The sequence below is a fragment of the Amblyomma americanum genome, unplaced genomic scaffold (genome assembly GCF_052857255.1).
Source record: "Amblyomma americanum isolate KBUSLIRL-KWMA unplaced genomic scaffold, ASM5285725v1 scaffold_12, whole genome shotgun sequence".
In the NCBI taxonomy this organism is placed as follows: Eukaryota; Metazoa; Arthropoda; class Arachnida; order Ixodida; family Ixodidae; genus Amblyomma; species Amblyomma americanum.
The window spans coordinates 1,606,707-1,625,856 of record NW_027526484.1 but is presented as its reverse complement, the minus strand read 5'-3'; the positions used below and the strand labels follow the sequence as shown (position 1 = coordinate 1,625,856).

Sequence of the window (19,150 nt, the reverse complement as noted above, 5' to 3'; positions counted from 1 at the left end):
TTTGCTGTATGAAATGAAAACCGCGATGGTTGTAAATATTATTATACGAAACAATTGCCTTCCTTCAAACATTTCTGTGCTGCCTAACAGGAATACCAGGCATGCAAGCAATATAAATTTTAACTACCCTATAACCTGAAACACCCACTGACAGCACCTAATCGAGTATAATGGGGCTAAAGTATGGAATACCGTGCCACTAGAAATTAAAATGGCTCGGAACTCTCTCTTCTTTGCGTGCATCCTGTTGCTTAAATAACAGTGTAAACGGCCTCTACTAGCTTCGGCTATTAGCTCAACAAATTTTTGTGATTGCTTTTTGTATTCAGTTTGAAAGATAAATAAAAAAAAGAAATAAAGAACGTCCTTCAATGCAAGTTTGGGAATATTTACTTACATGGCCACTGTGTGCTTGTGTTATTTCATGCATCTTCAAAACAGTGTAAATTCCTTTTAAAGAGGGACATATCCATTCCCAGCTCACACACATATATTTGTCTCATTCTGCTTGTAGCAAGAAAAAAAAATTTCCTCTTGGAGCTTTTCTCTCGAGCACAGCGCAAGTTGTCTCTGTATGCGTTCTTCGCGTTGATCAGGGTGGCACTTTGCAAATCAAAGGCACATTAATTTCCACCAAAAACTTTCCGATACATTTTTACACATTACGCACTGACTGTTAAGCGCAGTTGGTTCTAATGTCTTTCAGAAAAGAAAAACCACCACTGCTGTTATGTTTCATTATGGCATGTGAAAATTAGTGCCGAAATGTGGTATCATCCTCCTCTGCAGCGATGCAGAGGTCAACAGCAGATTTTGACAAAATCAAAGCAACAGCCACAAATGCCAGTGCTGCTTTAAGTCTGCCCACTGCACATGAACCTGTGCATTGCATAGCTTTCACTGCCAATGTTATTAGCCAATACAATCTTTGGCTTTCAGGTGCTTCTAGATAGGAGAGAGCTGATGTGGTATATGTCATATGGCATGTGCTTTGTAAATTTGTGAAAATTGGCTGAGGAAATCTTGGCCACCTGCTCCAAGCCATTGGCACGGTTACCATTGGTGCCTTAATTGCTCGAAAGTAAAAAGAAGCTGCACAGATAACCTCAACCTATCTTTATACAGAAGAACTGAACGGAAGATGGTTTAGGATTGGTTTATTGGGGTTTAACATCCCAAGGCGACTCATGCTATGAGGGGGGACACCGTAGTGAAGAGCTCCAGAAACTTCGATCACTTGAGGTTCTGTAATGTGCATTAACATTGCACAGTACACGGGTCTCTAAAACCTCTCCTCCATAGAAATGCAACAGCCGTGGCCGGGATTGAACCCACGTCTTTTGGGTCAGCAACCGAGCACAAACGGGCCCAGGTTTTGAGGAAGCTTCATGTATGTAGCCCACAGCTAACCTCGCTATGAAGTTTGAGGCACTTTCAACGCAAACTTTAGCACAAAGCTTCAATGCGGTGTTGGGCTGCTTTTAATGCTTGCTTTGCTGTGGTCATAGCTGGGCTCAGTGCCACAACAGACATGCCACGTTCCATTTCATAGATATGATGTGTGGCCACGACTACAGGCGCTGTCCACCAACCAGAGAAGCGAGTGGGCAAAGCAAGAGTAACCCAGCCACAGCATGCCAACCCACGCCCATACAGAAACTGTTATATAACCATATGCCACTGGATTCTGCAGAAACAAAAATATTGTCAGCTGTTGATAATTCTGAATTAAAGAGGATGAGCCAAAAAGATTTGGGTGACACTTAAAGGCCAACTACAATAAAAATTTTCACTCCGTAAAAAGGCGTTTTTCTAGTAGTACGCCAACAGAGAGCAGTGAAAATGAGAGTTGACATCCGTAATAGAAGTCAATACCCCGTTTCCAAAAAGTAACTGAGCAACAGGCTTTGTTACGAGCATGATGGCCCTTGCCGAGAGGCGTACAAGCTCGGCGGTCGCCATCAATGGCTACACTCTGAATACACACTGTGTTCCACTGTGCAAACCACACACATGCACTGCCCGTGCCGTGCCCTTTTTATTCTCACATGATCGTGGCGCTGCCTCTTGGTGGCGCCACGTGAACGACTGAATGAAAACGAAACTAGAAATGAGAACAACATTGTAACAGTCCTCCCCCATTAGATTGTTCAAGGAGAGCATTATGGTGAGTAGCGCTGCACTAGCTTGCGGCTCCTAGAGCTTCTTCGCAACCGGGGCATGCGCGTGCTGCACACTGATTTAGGAAAGTATATAGCCGTCTCTTCTGTGCCATTAGTGTCACTCAAGGCTGGCTCAAGCAAGGTTGGTGTCACACACAGTTTCTGGATGCCTGCAAAGCGTCTTGTGTCACAGGAGCCCAGCGGTTGGCTGGGAGGCTTCTTGGGATTGAGGGTGAAGGTGGTCACCGAGCTTGTGTTAGACAGTACCGTCACTGAGAGAGGCTGCAGCTGCTGACTGGCCTGTGGTGCTTGTACCACGTGCAGCTATCCACGGTGGCCCCTGCTGAAAATTCTATGTGAATACGTGGTCACCCACATTTGGCAATGGAGAAGAATGGCATCCTTTATCGGCCTGCAGCTTCTGTCTAAGCTGTCTCAGCAGCACTCAATTATGCAGACTTGGGCGAAGAACATCTAAAGGTGTCTTGAACATCCTTCCCATGAGCATTTAACACGGTGCACTGCCTGTGATTTCATGTGGTATGGTTCTGTAATAAGAACCGTGAAATATGGGTTTGAAATGATCCACTCTTCTTGATCTTGTTCTTGACAGTCTGTACGACATGCTCTGCCATGCCATTCGAAGCTGAATGGTAGGGAGGTACAAGCATGCAAGACGTATTCTATTACGTGTCAAGAATTCCAAATATTGCTCACTTGCAAAGGCAGGTCCATTATCGGACACGATGAGGTCCGGCAGTCCATGCTGTGCAAATGCTGTTCAGAATGAATTGATAACAACATCCGCTGACATTGAACTCACTGGGAAAACTTCAACCCATTCTGAGTAGGCGTCAACAATGACCAGGAAAGTATGACCAATGAATGGGCCCCCAAAGTCTATGTGAAGCCTTGACCAGGTCCTCTGAGGAAATGGCCATGGTGTATGCTGAATGCGTTGCGGTGTACGCAGGTAAGATTGGCAGGCTGCACAGCTCTTCACGAGACAAACATCTGGAAGCAAAAGCAATGAGCAGTTCTCGACCATCAGATTCTCGGTGTGCCAAAACTGCGCCATTCCCATACGTAGAGGCATCAGAACTGAGACACAATGGTTTTTTTGGGTCAAAATGCACTAGGACTGGAGCTGATGCTTTTAACTGCTTCACTCCACTGAATGTGTTTTCTTGCTCCTTTTCCCACACCCATTTCTTCTCGTTCATGAAAAGCAAATGCAGAGGATGGAGGCGTCCGGAAAGGTTTGGTAGAAAACGACTGTAGAAGTTCACAAGTCCTAAAAAACTTTGGAGTTCCTTGACGTCACAGGGTGCAGGTGCAAGAAGGATGGCAGATACTTTTGCTCAAACTTGGAGACAGCCCTTGTTTGCTTATGATGTGCCCAAGGTATTCAACTTGTTCGACGAAAAAATGGCACTTGTCGAGCTTCAACTTAAGGCCAACACCACGGAGTTGAGAAAGGACATCCCTGAGGTTGCGAAGGTGCTCTACATCATTCGAGCCAGTGAAATGGATGTCATCGAAATATACTACAACATGTGGCAGCCCCCGGAAAAGGTTCTCCATCTCCCTTTGGAACAACGCTGGTGCCGATGACACACCGAAAGGAAGACGTGTGTACTTCAATAATCCCACGTGCATGGAAATTGTGACATACTTTATGGAGTCTTCGTAAATGAAAACAATTGTAACAGGTTTTTGCTTCTAAACTGTATAAGGGAGCCTTTACAGCAGCCTTAAAAACTAAAAAGTGTCACAAAGTGAGTACAAGCATTCATTTTACATTACACACATTCAGAGCTTGAGGGCTGCCATGAGTGCTTCACTATGCAGCTAAGAAACAAACCGTCGTTGCCCGGTTACTTTTGGCAAATACATTAGAAATATTTCGCAAAAATAATCATTTTTCAAACCAAAATTTGAGAACAGAAAAGGCCACCATTATCAAGTGCTGAAAATAACATAAAAACGTACCACTCGGTCTAAAGAGGGGCTGCTAGGGCCAGCAGTTCGGGGGCATTTCGGAAGCTAACTGCTTCCCATACAAAGCGCAGGGAGGGGACATGCATTCCAAGCATGTACAATTAGCGATGCAAATGCTGATCGCAAGAATTTCCAGCACTGCGTACGGACACACGCAAGCAGAGACCGCCTTTTGTTTCAGATGTCTGCTCTGCTAGCAGAGCCTTTGCAAAAACTGTCTTTTTTGGCTGAAAATGCAATAGGTGATGTGGGTTTTATATTCATTTTGACCCATCCAGGCAAGAAACTCACCAGAACGCTTTGTGAAATAAAGGGGACCGCCGTATGCCGGACAACGTTAGCTGTTTTCGATACTTTGGAAATGCATGCAGCATGAGCATTGGAAGGCAGCAGGCGTGTTCGTGCCTCGATGTCTACCAGTGTTTTAGCAATGTAACTGCTCCTAAAATTTTGAAACACTCTTGTACAGTACCACAGCAGGGCTGCCAATGAGGCTCAAGCCTTATTTCCAGCCACAAGCCTTTCATGCCGTCCGTAATATATTCATGTGATTGGGCACGGCTTGAGGAAGGTTCTCAGTGGTCAATACCTTCATCATGTCCCTGACTGTGCCATTGTGAGGTGCACACCAAATCATCGTGGATTTTCAAATCCGGTGTGTTGACAGTAGTGCGTCGGACAGCGGAGCGTTGCGCGTGCCAGCCCAGCGTTGCGCGTGTGCGTGTGCGAAGGGTGTGCGCGAGGCGACAAAGAGCGTGGCGAGCATGAGGAGTGGAGAGCTGACGTGTCAGAGAACTGAGGTTTACTGTAAAGGAAGGCAGCGCAGTGGAGATCGGGTCATTCAAGTGTGGAAGTGGCGGCTGTCAGACGTTGGGTCCGTGCTGCCGGTGACCTCCCTTGGATCAGCGACACAAGCCTCCTGTGTTCTTTGCAAGTGCGGAGGTGGCAGCCGATGGACTGAGGGTCTGTGTTGCCGAAAGGCACACTTGGATAGCCTGCTTTAAGCCTCTGGCATTTCGTGACACTGTCGATAGGACCTGGCTACGTTTTTCCTGCGGCTGCCAAGCTTTTTGGGCTGTTGACGGGAGACCAGCGGCATCTCCCTGTGTTCCTCTCCGCTCCTACTACCCCTTGGCTCCCTTCTGCCGCTTCCTTTGAGGCATCGCCAGTGACGCGTCGCACTACATCGACCAGTGTTCGCCCTGTCGGCAAGGCATCCCCGCTTCACCTGGGACGCTCAGTACCTGATGAACTCTTTCCTTTTATTCTGTAGTGTTGTACGCATGTTGAGTGTTCGTTTTCTTGTTTTCGTTTCCGTTTCTTATTGGCTCTTTTCCTTCGGCTTCGTTTTTGTTTTGTTTGATCTCTTTGTTCTCTTGTTCGAACTTGCATGTGATAGAGCTCCCCTTCGGAAAGTCGGGGACGCGCTACCAATTCTCGACAATTGGCGTCTGCGACAGGACGAAGCCGTTTAACTTATATTGATGAATTTTTTTTAATAAGGAAACGATGAGCACGCTAAAGGAATTAATTGAATTAGGCAAAGAGTTGGGGTTGAAAGACGCCGAGCTGTGCTCGTGGGTTGCCGCTGAGCAGGAAAAGGAACACGCTACACGAGCAGCCGAAGGCGAGCATGCCAAGGTGCAAGCAGAGGCTGAGGAGCGCAAAGCACAAGCCGAACGTGAGCATGCAGAGTTGCTAGCAGAAGCTGAAGAGCGTAGATTGCAGCTCCAATTAAGGCTCACAGAAGCAGGAGGGGGTAATCAAGAATCCGCACAGGGGCCCTCAGCAGCGGTTAGTCCACACACATTGATCCCGCCTTTCGACGATCGCAGGGATGATTTGGATGCATACCTCTAACGTTTTGAGCGAATCGCAGAAGGGCACAGCTGGCCCAAGGAAAAATGGGCTACAGCACTCAGTATGTCTTTGACTGGGGAAGCTCTCCGTGTGCTCGGTCGACTGTCCCCAGCAGATTCAATGAATTATGATAAGCCAAAACTAGCCTTGCTACAACATTTTCAGTTTACAGCAGAAGGCTATCGCAAAAGGTTTCTTGAAAGTAAGCCACTTGATAAAGAAACAGGCAAGCAATACGCAGCACGTTTGCTCAGTCTTTTCGATCGATGGGTCGAGATGTCGGGAACGGCCATAACGTACGATGATTTACGTGACTTGATGGTGGCCGAACAGTTCATGAGGAACTGTCATAGTCGTCTGTCAGTTTTCTTTCGAGAAAGAGAGTGCAAGACACTGGACAAAATGGCTGAGGCAGCAGACAACTTTCCAGAGGGCGAGCGGCAAAGAAATTTGTCTTCGTTCAATGAATTGTTCAAGGTGGGCGTCCCGAGGGAAAAGGATGTTCCATCAAAGAGACAGTCAGGGAGGTGCCTCATTTGTAACCGACAGGGACACAAGGCTGCCGACTGTCTGTCTAAGCCAAGGCAGCTTTATTGAGTTTATTGCCGAAAAACAGGGCATGATGTAATTCCTGCTCAAAAAAAGCATAAAAACCAGAAGAAATCGTCCTGTTGTGTTCAGTCAGAGTGTGTTGCATCCGAAACGGTGTCCACAGCTGCAGATAGGCTTGAACAAGCTGAGGATAAGGTGGTGGTCGGACTTGTCCGGAAAAAGCCTGCAGACGCCAAACACATGCCTGTACTAGAGGGTGAGCTCCGAGGCCTACCCGTACATGTTTTACGGGACACGGGGAGCAATACAGTAGTGGTGCGGAGAGCCCTAGTTTCTGACTCAGCTCTCACTGGCTCGACATCTACGGTATTCCTTGTTGATGGCAGTAGTCTGGAAGTTCCCGAGGCAGAAGTCTATATCGCTTTCCCTTATTTCACTGGCACGGCCGTGGTAAAGTGCATGGAGACACCATTATACGATGTTATAATTGGAAATATACCACAGGCCCGTGAGCCGCCAAATCCAGGTATTAATTGGAAGAAATTGGGGTGTGTTGCTAAATTATGTCCTGAAATAGTCAATGACGGGGACGCCAGTAAAAATGGTGAGGGCGAGGGCCGAAAAGTGGTGTTGGCTGGAAAGGAAGTTTCTGGACGAAGGAGAGAAAATACTGCTTTAAGCGTTGGTCCTAGGAGGTTCACCAAGGAAATGTTAGAAGCATAGCAAAGAGACGATGAGTCATTGAAGGCGTGTTCGTTGAAAGTAGGGAACTTGTTCCATGGCAAGCACGGCACTTCGCACTCATGTGCTGTTGAAAAGGTTTGCTGTACCGCCTCTGGCAGAGAGGTTCGACAGGTAGTGCTTCTCCCAAGTCTTGCCGATCACAAGTGTTGAGGCTTGCCCACGATAGCCCGTTGGCAGGGCACCAGGGCATTAAGAAGACTACAGATCGAGTTCTGGAACAATTCTACTGGCTGGGAGTGCAGGAGGAGATTAAGAGGTATGTCAGCTCGTGCGACTCCTGCCAAAGGACGAGCCCGAAAGGCAAAGTAGGGAAAGCTCTATTGGGACTCATGCCTCTTATTGACACTCCATTTGATCGGGCCGCTGCCGATATTGTCACGAAGACGATGACGCTGGCAGTGGCGCGGGACGGAGTGCTCGCGCTAGGGAAGCCGCCATTAAACATCATCTCACTGCCATCATACATCTCGCCTCAATCTTCGGCCGGTCGCCACGTAACATTTGGTGTGAGGTGCGGGGTATCATCCCCTATCCTGGTTTCGGAGCTTCAGTGTCCTGTGTCGACCGTGGTCGTCGGCCATGAATTCCTGATCCGCGTCGGCCGGCCGTGCTCCAGCCTGCCAAGCCCGAACTGACATCGCCGCTCACCCAAGCCCCGTCCCCTGCCTTGATCACAAGATACGACGACATGACGCCGCCGCTGCGACCCGACCCCATGACCCGACCGGCCCGAGACGCTGTCCACACATGAACACACAGCCCCCCTGCCCCTGCCTTTCGGTGCGTCTTAGGGCTTCGGCCGTCGGCTCCTGGCGACCTGCGGCCCGTAAGCTTCATGGACCAGGATTCATTCGCAAATCTCTTTCATCGTGGCGGCCAGCACTTCACCACCATGCCATTTCTATTGTAGCGTCCTGTGAACCTATCACCATCGAGCGCAACTCTTCGTCGATATCTTCTTCGATTCACGATCGGGACGATCGCTCGGCAGCCTCGGGTAGTGTCACGAAGACAATGACGCTGGCAGTGGTGCGGGACGGAGCACTCGCGCTAGGGCAGCCGCCATTAAACACCATCTCACTGCTATCATACATCTCGCCTCACTCTTCAGCGGGTCGCCACGTAACAATATTGCTGGTCCACTGTCGCCCACATCAGTGAAATGGAACAGATATATTCTCACTCATCGATTTTGCCATGCGGTATCCCGAGGCCGTGGCTCTGCCAAAAATAGATTTTAGCAATCGTGGCTGAAGGTTTGGTGAGGATGTTCTAACGTATAGGTTTTCCGAGAGAGATCCTTTGTGACTAGGGCTCCTATTTCACTTCCGAAATGATGAGAGAGCTCAATTATCTCTTGGCGGTGAAACATCTCAGCACGACACCTTACCATCCGATGTGCAATGGGATGGTGGAGAAATTTAACGGCACACTCAAGCAGATGCTGCGGAAGCTAAGTCTAGAGCAGCCCAAAACATGGGATCGTTATATTGCTCCGCTGATGTTCGCATATAGCGAGGTACCACAGGCGAGTCTGGGGCTTTCTCCGCTTAAGTTGATATTTGGAGGACATGTTCGAGGACCGCTCGCAGTTCTCAGAGAGCTCTGGACAAAGGAAGAGCTGGGAGAAGACACGAAGGCAACCTATGAAACGTTCTCGATCTAAGAAAACGTCTCGAGCAAACTGTGAGAGCAGCACATCAAAATCTGTTGAGTGCCCAACATTCTCAGAAAAGATATTAAGATAGGAACAGCAAGAAGCGGCATTTAAGGGTTGGAGATTGTGCCCTCATTCTTTTGCCGAGCAGCCACAATAAACTGGTAATGCAGTGAAGAGGTCCATTCGTGGTTTCTGGCAGTGACGTGGATAATTGGATCAACTTGGGCCACACTAAGAAGCTCTTTCACATCAATATGCTTAAGCGGTACGAAGAGCGTGCGTCCCAAGAGACCGTGCAAGCGTCATCTTTCGTTGTTTAATCGAAGAGGCTGACAGGCTCAGAAAACATAGGCGCTGATTGCATGAGTGGTTTATAATTGCCGGAGAGTGATACCCAATGTATACTATTACTATCCGGTGTTTGCAATTGTTACCTGTGCAAATGTGGCCTGGTAGTGTTTGTGGGTTGTTTTTCTTCTTTCGTTCTCCGGTTATGTGTTGCTCAGTGTGTACATATTCACCTTTATGGTATACACATGTGTAAAGTTTGTGTCTGATATTTTGTACTATTTTTATTTTCCCTTTTGTCACATGCATAAGGTTTGACCCTCTGTGTATAAGGTTTGACATGTTCCCTCTGTGCGCGTTTCCATGTGCCTCCATGTGTCCTGTGTAAAGTCCGGTGACTACGGCGGCGTCTAACTTGACAGTTTATCACGTGAACATTACTGTTCGTGCATCAACTGCTTCCCACGTAAACATTCGTGTTGTGTGCACCGATGGCAGTTTTTTCTGCGACAAAACTTTTTCGAAGGGTGGGCATATGTCAGGTGCACACCAAATCATCGTGGATTTTCGAATGCAGTGCGTCGACAGTGGTCCGTCGGACAGCGGAGTGCTGCGTGTGCCAGCCCAGCGTTGCGCATGTGCGCATGCAAAGGGTGTGCACGAGGCGACGGCAACAAAGAGCGCGGCGAGCACGAGGAGCGGAGAGCTAACATGTCAGAGAGCCAAGGTGTAAAGGAAGGCAACGCAGTAGAGATCAGATCATTCAAGCGTGGAGGTGGCAGCCGTCGGACGTTGGGTCCATGCTGCCGGTGACCTCTCTTGGATCACAGACGCAAGCCTCCTGCATTCTTTGCAAGTGTGGAGGTGGCAGCCGATGGTCTGAGAGTCCGTGTTGCCAAAAGGCAGTCTTGGATAACCTGCTTTAAGCCTCTGGCATTTTGTGACACTGTCGACGGGACCTGGCTATGCTTTTCCTGCAGCTGCCAAGTTCTTCGGGCTGTTGACGGGAGACCAGCGGCGTCTCCCTGTGTTCCTCTCCGCTCCTACTACCACCTGGCCCCCTTCCGCCGCTTCCTTTGTCGCATTGCCAGCAGCGTCGCACTACATTGACCGCGTTCGCCCTGTCTGCAAGGTATCCCCGCTTCACCTGGGACGCTCACTACCTGGTGAACTCTTTCCTTTTATTCTGTAGTGCTGTACGCGTGTTGAGTGTGTGTTTTCTTGTTTTCATTTCCATTTCTTATTGGCCTTTTTCCTTTAAAGAATAAATACGGCTTCGTTTTGTTTCGTTTGATTTCTTTGTTCTCTTGTCCAAACCAACACGCGATAGCGTTGCCGTTCGGAAAGTCGGGGACGCGCTACCAATTCAGCCATACGCTACCAGGTGCACGCATCGCCTGTTATAGAGCTTTTTCAACACCAGTGCTGATTCTCTAAGTGTAGAACATTCTTACAGTTATTTTTATGATGCACCCAACATATTGAGAGGCATTCTAGGCAAAGTAAAATTTAGTTGCAAATGGCCCTTGAGCTCTGCCTTAAGGACATGACACGATAGCGCTAATGGATCCCATCAATGGCCTGAGGTCCTCTTTCTACACCAGTTCGCTAACATGGGCCCTACATATTCTTTTCTTTCTCCAACACAATGCTTTATCACTCACCCCATCTCAGCACTGTCATTCCAAGTCTTCTTCTGCTTCACACCCTTCATAATCAAAACGCATTCCTTAAGTGCCATCTCTTGGAGCTGCGAAGTACTCCGCCGCATGCCGGTGCCACTACAATACATTAAGCGGCTGTCGGCTGTTCATACGCAAAAAGGCTTTGTTAGTTGGCAACATTAACTGGCGATGCTAATTGGTAACCTTAATTAACTGGATGTTTTTGCCTGCTGTGCAGCCTACTCTGCAGTGCAAGGTGCTCACACAAGACCTCCTTTTATCACACTCAAAGCTCCTCCATGGCAGGGTAGCATGCCCGGCTCAAGACGAAAGGGGCATCGCTTTGAGTACCAGCTCAGCCATTTTTCTTTTCAGCATAACTGTTTTTCTTTCCTCACAGGCTACATGCAACGGTGGTGGAATGATGTCGCAATCCTGTAGACCAATGAGGAATTTCATTGTAGCCCCAAGGTCTTCACTGGACATTTGCTCTAACGCTACCACGTTATTGCATCCAATGCATGAGAAGAACGCCCTCTGCCTTGAGTGGACAGCAACCAGCAAGCTTCTAGAGACATATTTCATCCAGTGCAACTCTTGTAACATGACACAAGCTCACCGGTGCAGCGTAGCTGTTTGCGCTTGTTCCTCACGAAGCAGCTCTATGAACCTCGGAATAGCATTCTGCACAGGAACAAAAAAAGGGGGGTAAGTGTACAAAATCCCTGAACATGCCCCAGCGTTCCTATTTTTTTTTCTTTCAAAATGTTTAGCCTCAGTGTAGTTGGTTTCCACTTCCACACAGATCTGGCAGCGAACACAATGCGAAAGTGCATGAATAGACCATATACATGGAGGCGACGCGATAGCGGAAAGCAGCGCTATCCCATCGGATATGTGCTGCTCGCCTCTCTAAGCTTTGTGACGTATGGCTTCTACTTTCTGCAGCCTCACACGCATTCGCCGCATAAAAAGAAGTAAAAGCTCACCTTGCAGAACTCCACTTCACCCTCGACTTGCTCCCACTGTTGTTTCATTTCCTTCAACTCCATTTTGACCTTGGTGGATTGCTGCAAAGCAGGTGCAAAGAGCACAACCCACATCAGCTCTCTTCAGATAGCAAATACAACATTCTACTCTACACCAAAACTTTCGCTCTGCAACCTAGAGATTGCAGCAAGCTTGGAGAGTAAAATATGATTGGCAGAAGCATAGTGGTAAGCATGCTACCACCAATCACGCGCTACTTAGCTAAAAATGGCTAAATAAGACTACAACAGTCCATTAGCACCAGGCTCGCTACCTCCATTTTTGCCATCTCCCTTTATGAGCCACAGCTGCGCCCACAGTGTAGCTGCATGGTATGCCGGAGATGGCTTGTAAAAGCTTGCCTGCCAAGTGTGTGCCTGCTGAGCCCGTACATGCCAACACTGTAACATGTGGTAGTTCTTTGAGAACATGATTTACCATGCTTTGCTGCAGGTGCGAGTGCCTCTGCTCATTCACTCTGAATTCCAACACTCACTCATACCTACTTTTGCCCTAAACCGTCAACAGTTCCTGTGATGGTATCAGCCGTTGCTCATATGATCCCTGGAGCTGGGATGCTGGCAACCTGCTTGCCTCATATGAACCTCACCCTTTTGTCCATGCCTGCCAGGGTACTTTGATTTGAAACAAGGCTACAATGCCAGGCTAGAGTATCAAACAGTTTCATGCTTCAAAGATACGAAAATGCTGCTTTCCGCACAGATATTTTGGTGCTGCCAAGTTGAGCCCCTGATGGTGGCTCAGCGGTTAGGGCACAGTCGGTTGCAGAGATGGCTTGGGGACAAACACACAGGGATATCTGATTTTCCAACCAGCTTAAGAGACCTTTTTGTTGGGCTAGTTGGCAATTGACCATTGTAATTTAAAGGCACCAAAACCACACACACACACACACGAGAGAAGAGAATGGGACAGGTGCTCTATCCCGTTCTCTTCTCTCGTGTGTGTGTGTGGTTTTGGTGCCTTTAAATTACAATTTCCAGCCAGTTATCGTCATCACTCCAATGCACGTGGGTGTGGTGCATCCCACGAAACACATAACTTCTATAGAACGTCTTCAAACAACTCCAAACATCTAGCAACGTCTAACTCGTGATTGAAACGTTTAAAAAACATCTCAGCATTGGAGGTTTATCCACAAACGTTTTAAAAACATACTGACAAAAGAGGTTTATTCACACACGTTTTAAAAACTTCTCTAAATATATGTTTTCCATGCAATGTTTTAAAAATTTCTGTGACGAGAAGTTTACTCGGGAATGTTTTAGTGAAGTTGTTTAACAGCAATTTGTTCCAAACATATCTTTGCATATATGTCCAAGTACTTGGCATACACAGTCGGTAGATGTGAACTAACGCCACGCAGAACCTAAGTCCAATCATATGCATTTTTATGCGTCTTTTATTTTGGTGATTAGTGATGACTGAGCTAGTCATGTACATGACTCAGCGCCAATTAACATAGGATAATTCCGCACAGCCGTTAAGGCAGCAGGAATGTCCACGCAACGAACGTTGCAAATAGCATTCTTCTTCGAAGTCAGTATATAATAAGAGTAATAAGAGCAATATAGAATGTGCGTTGGACATACCGTACATAGTAGAGCGCGAGACAATTTCTCGACTATGCTGGTTTCAAGCTCCACGCACACCGCTGGCAGAAACTAATGAACTGATGAAACTATGGCAGAGACTGATGAAGTAGGTTTTCTTGCCTCATTCGCATGTGTATTTATGCTGCAAAGGGCAGCTGCCCACCCTTTGCAGTTCGAGCTATACTGCAGATATCTGAGCAAACAAAATCAGCAGCTCTAAATAAAGCATGAGTACTAAACCTAATGAAATTCCACTAGTTGATTTTAGAGGGTTCTAAATATATAGCATACTGATCTGGTGTCTACAGGCTTCATATAAGCAGCCATTTGCAAAAAATAAAAATGTCTAAATATGTTCTTAACGAGTTCTTGCGAAGAAGTTTTCTAGATCTTTTTTAGCGGAGCACTAGCAGGCATATAAAACCTCTTTTTTCCTCATTGTCTACAGACCATCTGAAAATAGATTTCTTCTAAACATTTCCATATACCTTTGTAGACGTTTGTTATATGTTGCGTAGCCCTCCTTGTGTTTTGTGGGATGTCTGTTCTATCATTTTTTTTTTCACCTCCTGATTCTTTCAACCTGCTATCAACATGAGGCAGTGATAGTGGCCCTTATATATTGCTGTCTAAAGGCTCATGCACTTTCATTTCTTTTGCTTTTTCCAACCTCGGTGGTCGTTCTAATGCAGGCGAAATGCAAAATACCACATGCCCCATTCCGAAGCCCTCAAACATAGCCCCCCCCCCTTCTTTCTTTCTTGTTCAACTCTTTTTTTCGTCCCTTCGAGAGATGACACAGCTGCTGCACCCGTAAGCTTTCACCCGCTCTGGTTGATCACACAGAGTTGCATGTTATGATAAGTGCCCAATATGTTTTAAACAAGAGTCAATACCTTCATTCTTAGAAGAGTTAATCGATGTAGGCATCTGCCTCATACTCTGAGTTCGCAGAAAGTGGCAGGCTTTGGTATTCGGTGTGTGGAATGGGGATGCACGATCATAAGACGCCACCAATGTGGTTCAAAATGCCTTTGAAATGCTCAGTGCACATCTGTGCATCCGTTATGGTTTATGGGGGTTTAACGTCCCGAAGCAGCTCAGGCTATGGGGGCACCATAGTGAAGGGCTCTGGAAATGTCAACCACTGCCATTACAAGTGCACAGGACTCTAGAATTTCGTCTCCATCGAAATTTGACTGCCGCGGCCCGGATCAAACCAATGTCTTTCGGGTCAACAGACGAGCACCATAACCACTGAGCCACTGCGGCGGGTGTGTGTACCCGTTATAAGTAGTTACTAGCTAAGATGTGATAGCAGTATGTCTGATAACGAGTGGTCTCGTGGACTGCACCTTTGAGGGAAGAGATTAAAGGAGCAAGATGGAGTAAAAATAACCTTTGCGTTTTCTCTCACCAAGATTCACAAATAATGCGGCATAAGGTAAGCCTGCTCAATTATTTTTTTTTCGCATGCAATATTGTGCAAGATACCTTCACAAGAAATTTCTGCATCAGTAGACATAAGCGAAGCAAAGAACTGCCAATTTCTTTTTATTTCGTTAGCATTTGAACACCCATGTTGAAAAAGTCTGTCCAAAACCCGGGCTGGCAAGTGGAAAAGCAGAGAGGGCAGTCCTTTCCACTTCAAAGAGAGGGAAAGTGAGAGAAGGAAGACTATAAGAGAGGGTGGGTGGCAAGAGTTGCAGGTGGCAAAGTGAAAGGGGGAATCTCCCTCTTGGGGAGAGGAGGGAGAGGGAAGACAGGGTGAGAAGGGACAGGTAGGGAAGAGTGACAAAATGGGGAACAGTGAGGGAGAGAGGTGTGTCCCACAGCGACTGTTGGATTGGATTGGGGGCAGTGGAGTGTGTGTGCGGAACGTCACATGGTGATTGACGGACTGAATCACGTCACCCATTCACACAGCATGAACCCACCAGCGGCAGCTACGTCCAGGGCAGGGAACACTAATGCTAACATGTACTTCACTGCATCAATCGCACTGATCATCTATAACTGTTTTTTTTTTGCTAGCCCTTGTTTTGTTTTCCAGCTATGAACGTTTGTGCCTTCCAGTAAAAATTTAATTGTGAGACAAGCACTTGCGCAGTCATTTTCCTTTCATGCTCGTCTTTGTAATGTGAAAGCATTATGTCCAGAGTTTCCTGTTAGCAAAATTTTCTCTGCACGATTACATCGCTCTCTGAAGATAAATGTGCAAAAGTTTGGTTATGTTAGTGTGTGATGAGATCCTGCTGTGGGAAAAATTTTGTCAATGTGGTGCAATTAATTAATTAAATGCGAGAATTACACTTTGACGTCACAACAGCCACGGACGTCAACATAGCTTCTCTGCACGATTGTGCCGTTCTATAAAGATATATGTGCAAAAGTTTGGTTGCGTTAGTGCATGATGAGATCTTGCTGTGGAAAAAATTTGGTTGATGAATTGTAATTAGTTAATTAATTAAATGCACAAATTACACTTTGAAATCATGATAGCCATTTTTATATCCAGTGTTTCGTGTCAGCAAAACTTTCTCCGCATTATTACATCGTTCTGTGAAGATAAATGTGCAAAAGTTTGATTGTGTTAGTGCGTGATGAGATCTTGCTGTGGGAAACATTTGGTTGATGAATTGTAATTGCTTAATTATTTAAACAAAAAAAATTACATTTTTAAATCACGATAGCCTGTGTTTATGTCCCGTGTTTTGCGTCATCAAAACTTTCTCTGCATTATTATATCATTCTGTGAAGATAAATGTGCAAAAGTTTGATTGTGTTAGTGCGTGATTAGATCTTGCTGTGGGAAACATTTGGTTATTTTTTGATGAATTGTAATTGCTTAATTGTAATTACACTTCGACAACACAATAGCAACGGACGTTGACATAGCACCTGGATGTCAAAACAGCCATAGACGTCAACATAGCACCTGGACGTGAACCGTAAAATAAATGAAGTAAAAAACATAATAAAGAATAGAAAATTTTAAACATAATTGAATTTAAAACGAAAATATAATAAAAATAATATAAATAAAAATAAATCACGTACTGATGTCGCAGAAAAAACCCACGTTCTAGAAAGTTCCATGCTTTCGCATTCTTCCATGTAAGCAGACTTAAGTGCCCCGGTAATTACTTGTGTTTATTCCAAAGATGTCCATAGTTCCTCGCTACGCAGGTGCAGTATGAGAACTGATACGCAGAATATGTCGGTGAAAAAGCATTATGCAATGTTGTGCAACACACACTTGTTTGAGCAGAGTGTTGTGTGGCAATACATCACTCACCAGATATGTACAAGCACCATCAACCAGGCAAAACAGGTAGCAGCAGGCTTTATACTGAAATGACTCAAACACCTCGACGGTCCTACGCGGACCTACCTACCTGTACAGCGAGCCGCTGTTTGTCCGAGGTAGCTTTCACCTGCTGCTCTTGCTGGACCCCATCCATGCGCAGCCGCTTAGCTGTGCCTTCATATTTGATGATCGCCTTCTCCAGAGGCGCACACTCTGCAAGTCCGAACAAGAGTACACCCGCATCCCTTGTGCATTTGTGCAAAGAAAAGACTCCGTTTCCCAGCTGCACAAAAGCAACAATTGCCTGCCAGTGCTCCTACCAGTCATGACATCCACAAGCAGCTTTACACAAATGAAGCTGCAGAACCACAAAAAATGCCCGTGGTATTTGAGATTGAAATTGTGCTTCTAAGATCAATGTGAATGTTTTATAGTTACCTGTACAATAAATTAACTCAGCCGGTGAATAATGGTGGCAGACAAAAAGAAAACAGGATTCGAGAAAGACATGCATACATAATATATATATATACACACACACACATTTATAGACCATACTTTTTTTTACTTTTCAGACATACTCGCATTTAAGCAGCAATTTTCTCCCAGTCATTTTCTCCCAGTCAATTTTCTCCCAGTCAGGGAACGAGCCGAAGGGAGCGGTTGTGTGTCGCTGAGTTTTAGACTACTGGCAAGCCAGGCAGGCACGGGCCCAGGTGCGCACGTCCTTGTTGATGCCAGGCCAGGCGTAACGTTTTGTGAGAAGGTGCTGCATGGCGCGAATTCCGGGATGGGACAGGCCACGGAGGGCGTCGAAGACAAGACAACGAAAGGCAGAGGGCACCAAAGGGCACAGAGTGCTGGCCTAAGTGTCGCAGATGATGGGGACAGGGCACGAAGAGAGGAGAATTTCACGGAAAACCGGCGAACGTGGGTTCCTGCGAAGGTCCATAACTTCCGTGTCATGTTGCTGCACTTTTGCAAGGGCGGCAAAGTCGAGGTTCAGTGGTGGAGCAGCGGAGGCGAGGGAAGCAGTAACACGTGACAGAGCATCCGCCGGGGCATTGTGAAGACCTTGCACATGTCTGATGTCGGTCGTGAGTTCTGCCACGTACCAAAGGTGACTAATTTCACGGGGCGAGAATTTACCGCTCCCCAATTTGATGGCAAAAATAAGTGGTTTGTGGTCGGTGGTGATGTGGAATTGCCGACCTTCAAGGAAGTGCTTGAAATGCCGCACGGACATATACATGGCAAAAAGTTCACGGCGGAAAGTACTGTAGCAGCTTTCGGCAGCGGAAAACTTGCGGGAGAAAAAAGATAGAGGCCTCCAAGAACCATCCACGAGTTGGTGGAGCACGGCTCCAACACCGGAGTCGGAGGCGTAGGGGTGCATCAGGGCGCGGATGAGCAAGGAGAGCGAAATCGGATAGTTTCGTAATCAAGGGTTCGACAGAATCCTGTCTGGCGAGGGGGAAGCATACTGGAAGCACAAGAAACATACACTCGCCAAAGAAAAATATTTAACACATGACGTTTCGAGACCCATACGGGTCCCTTGTTCACAAAGAGGATGGGCGGAATGGGCCGCTACTTATAAGCGGACTTGACTGCACAGTGAGTGGGCGTAGATATCGGGGAGATTCCCTCTCGTCCTGTTGATAGCATTCTTGGTCGTCTGTATGTAAAATGATTCGAGAAGTAATCGTGAAGATAAAGGTTTCTTCGTGTCCAAGATTGTGGCGTTCTCCCAGTCAATGGTGTGCTGCATCATTTGGGCATGCTCTGCAAGTGCGTTGGAGGAAGTGCGACCTTTCTTGGCGTCATTCTTGTGTTCCCTTATTCTTCTTTTAAAATCACCTGACTCGCTAATGTATGATGCATCGCAATCCTTGCAGGGGATCTTGTATACAACGCCGGGGTAACATGTGCGCTCTAGGCGGTCCTTCACGTGACACAGCTGCTGTTTCAGCTTGCTGGACAGTACGTGCGCAATTCGAACGCCGTATTTGGCAAATATTCGCGCCAGAGCCTCACTTGTACCCCGGGAATACGGGACAGTCGCGCGTTTCTGTTGCCCAACAAACTGGGGCTGAGCAGGTTCCTTACAGCGGCGTTCTTGTCTAGCATCTGACGGGGGTAGCCATTATTTTAAGGTCGACGCGAACTTTCTGCTGCTCGGAAGAGAGAAGGCCAGGACTAGAACATAGACGACCAGCTCGCTTGAACAGAGCGGACATGACGGAGCATTTGTGGCCTATGGG

General features: G+C 46.9%; 1 protein-coding gene across 1 annotated transcript in view; it reads right to left on the bottom strand.

Annotated features, from left to right (window-relative positions):
• The window catches only part of LOC144111880 (uncharacterized), a 116,609-nt gene that overhangs the window by 77,462 nt on the left and 19,997 nt on the right, over window positions 1-19,150 (bottom strand). The window contains exons 5-7 of the mRNA XM_077644908.1: window positions 16,975-17,099; window positions 11,921-12,001; window positions 11,551-11,615 (exon numbers count right to left, since the gene is read on the bottom strand). Coding sequence (XP_077501034.1) covers window positions 11,551-11,615; window positions 11,921-12,001; window positions 16,975-17,099 — 271 coding nt within the window. The remainder of the gene's footprint in view (window positions 1-11,550; window positions 11,616-11,920; window positions 12,002-16,974; window positions 17,100-19,150) is intronic.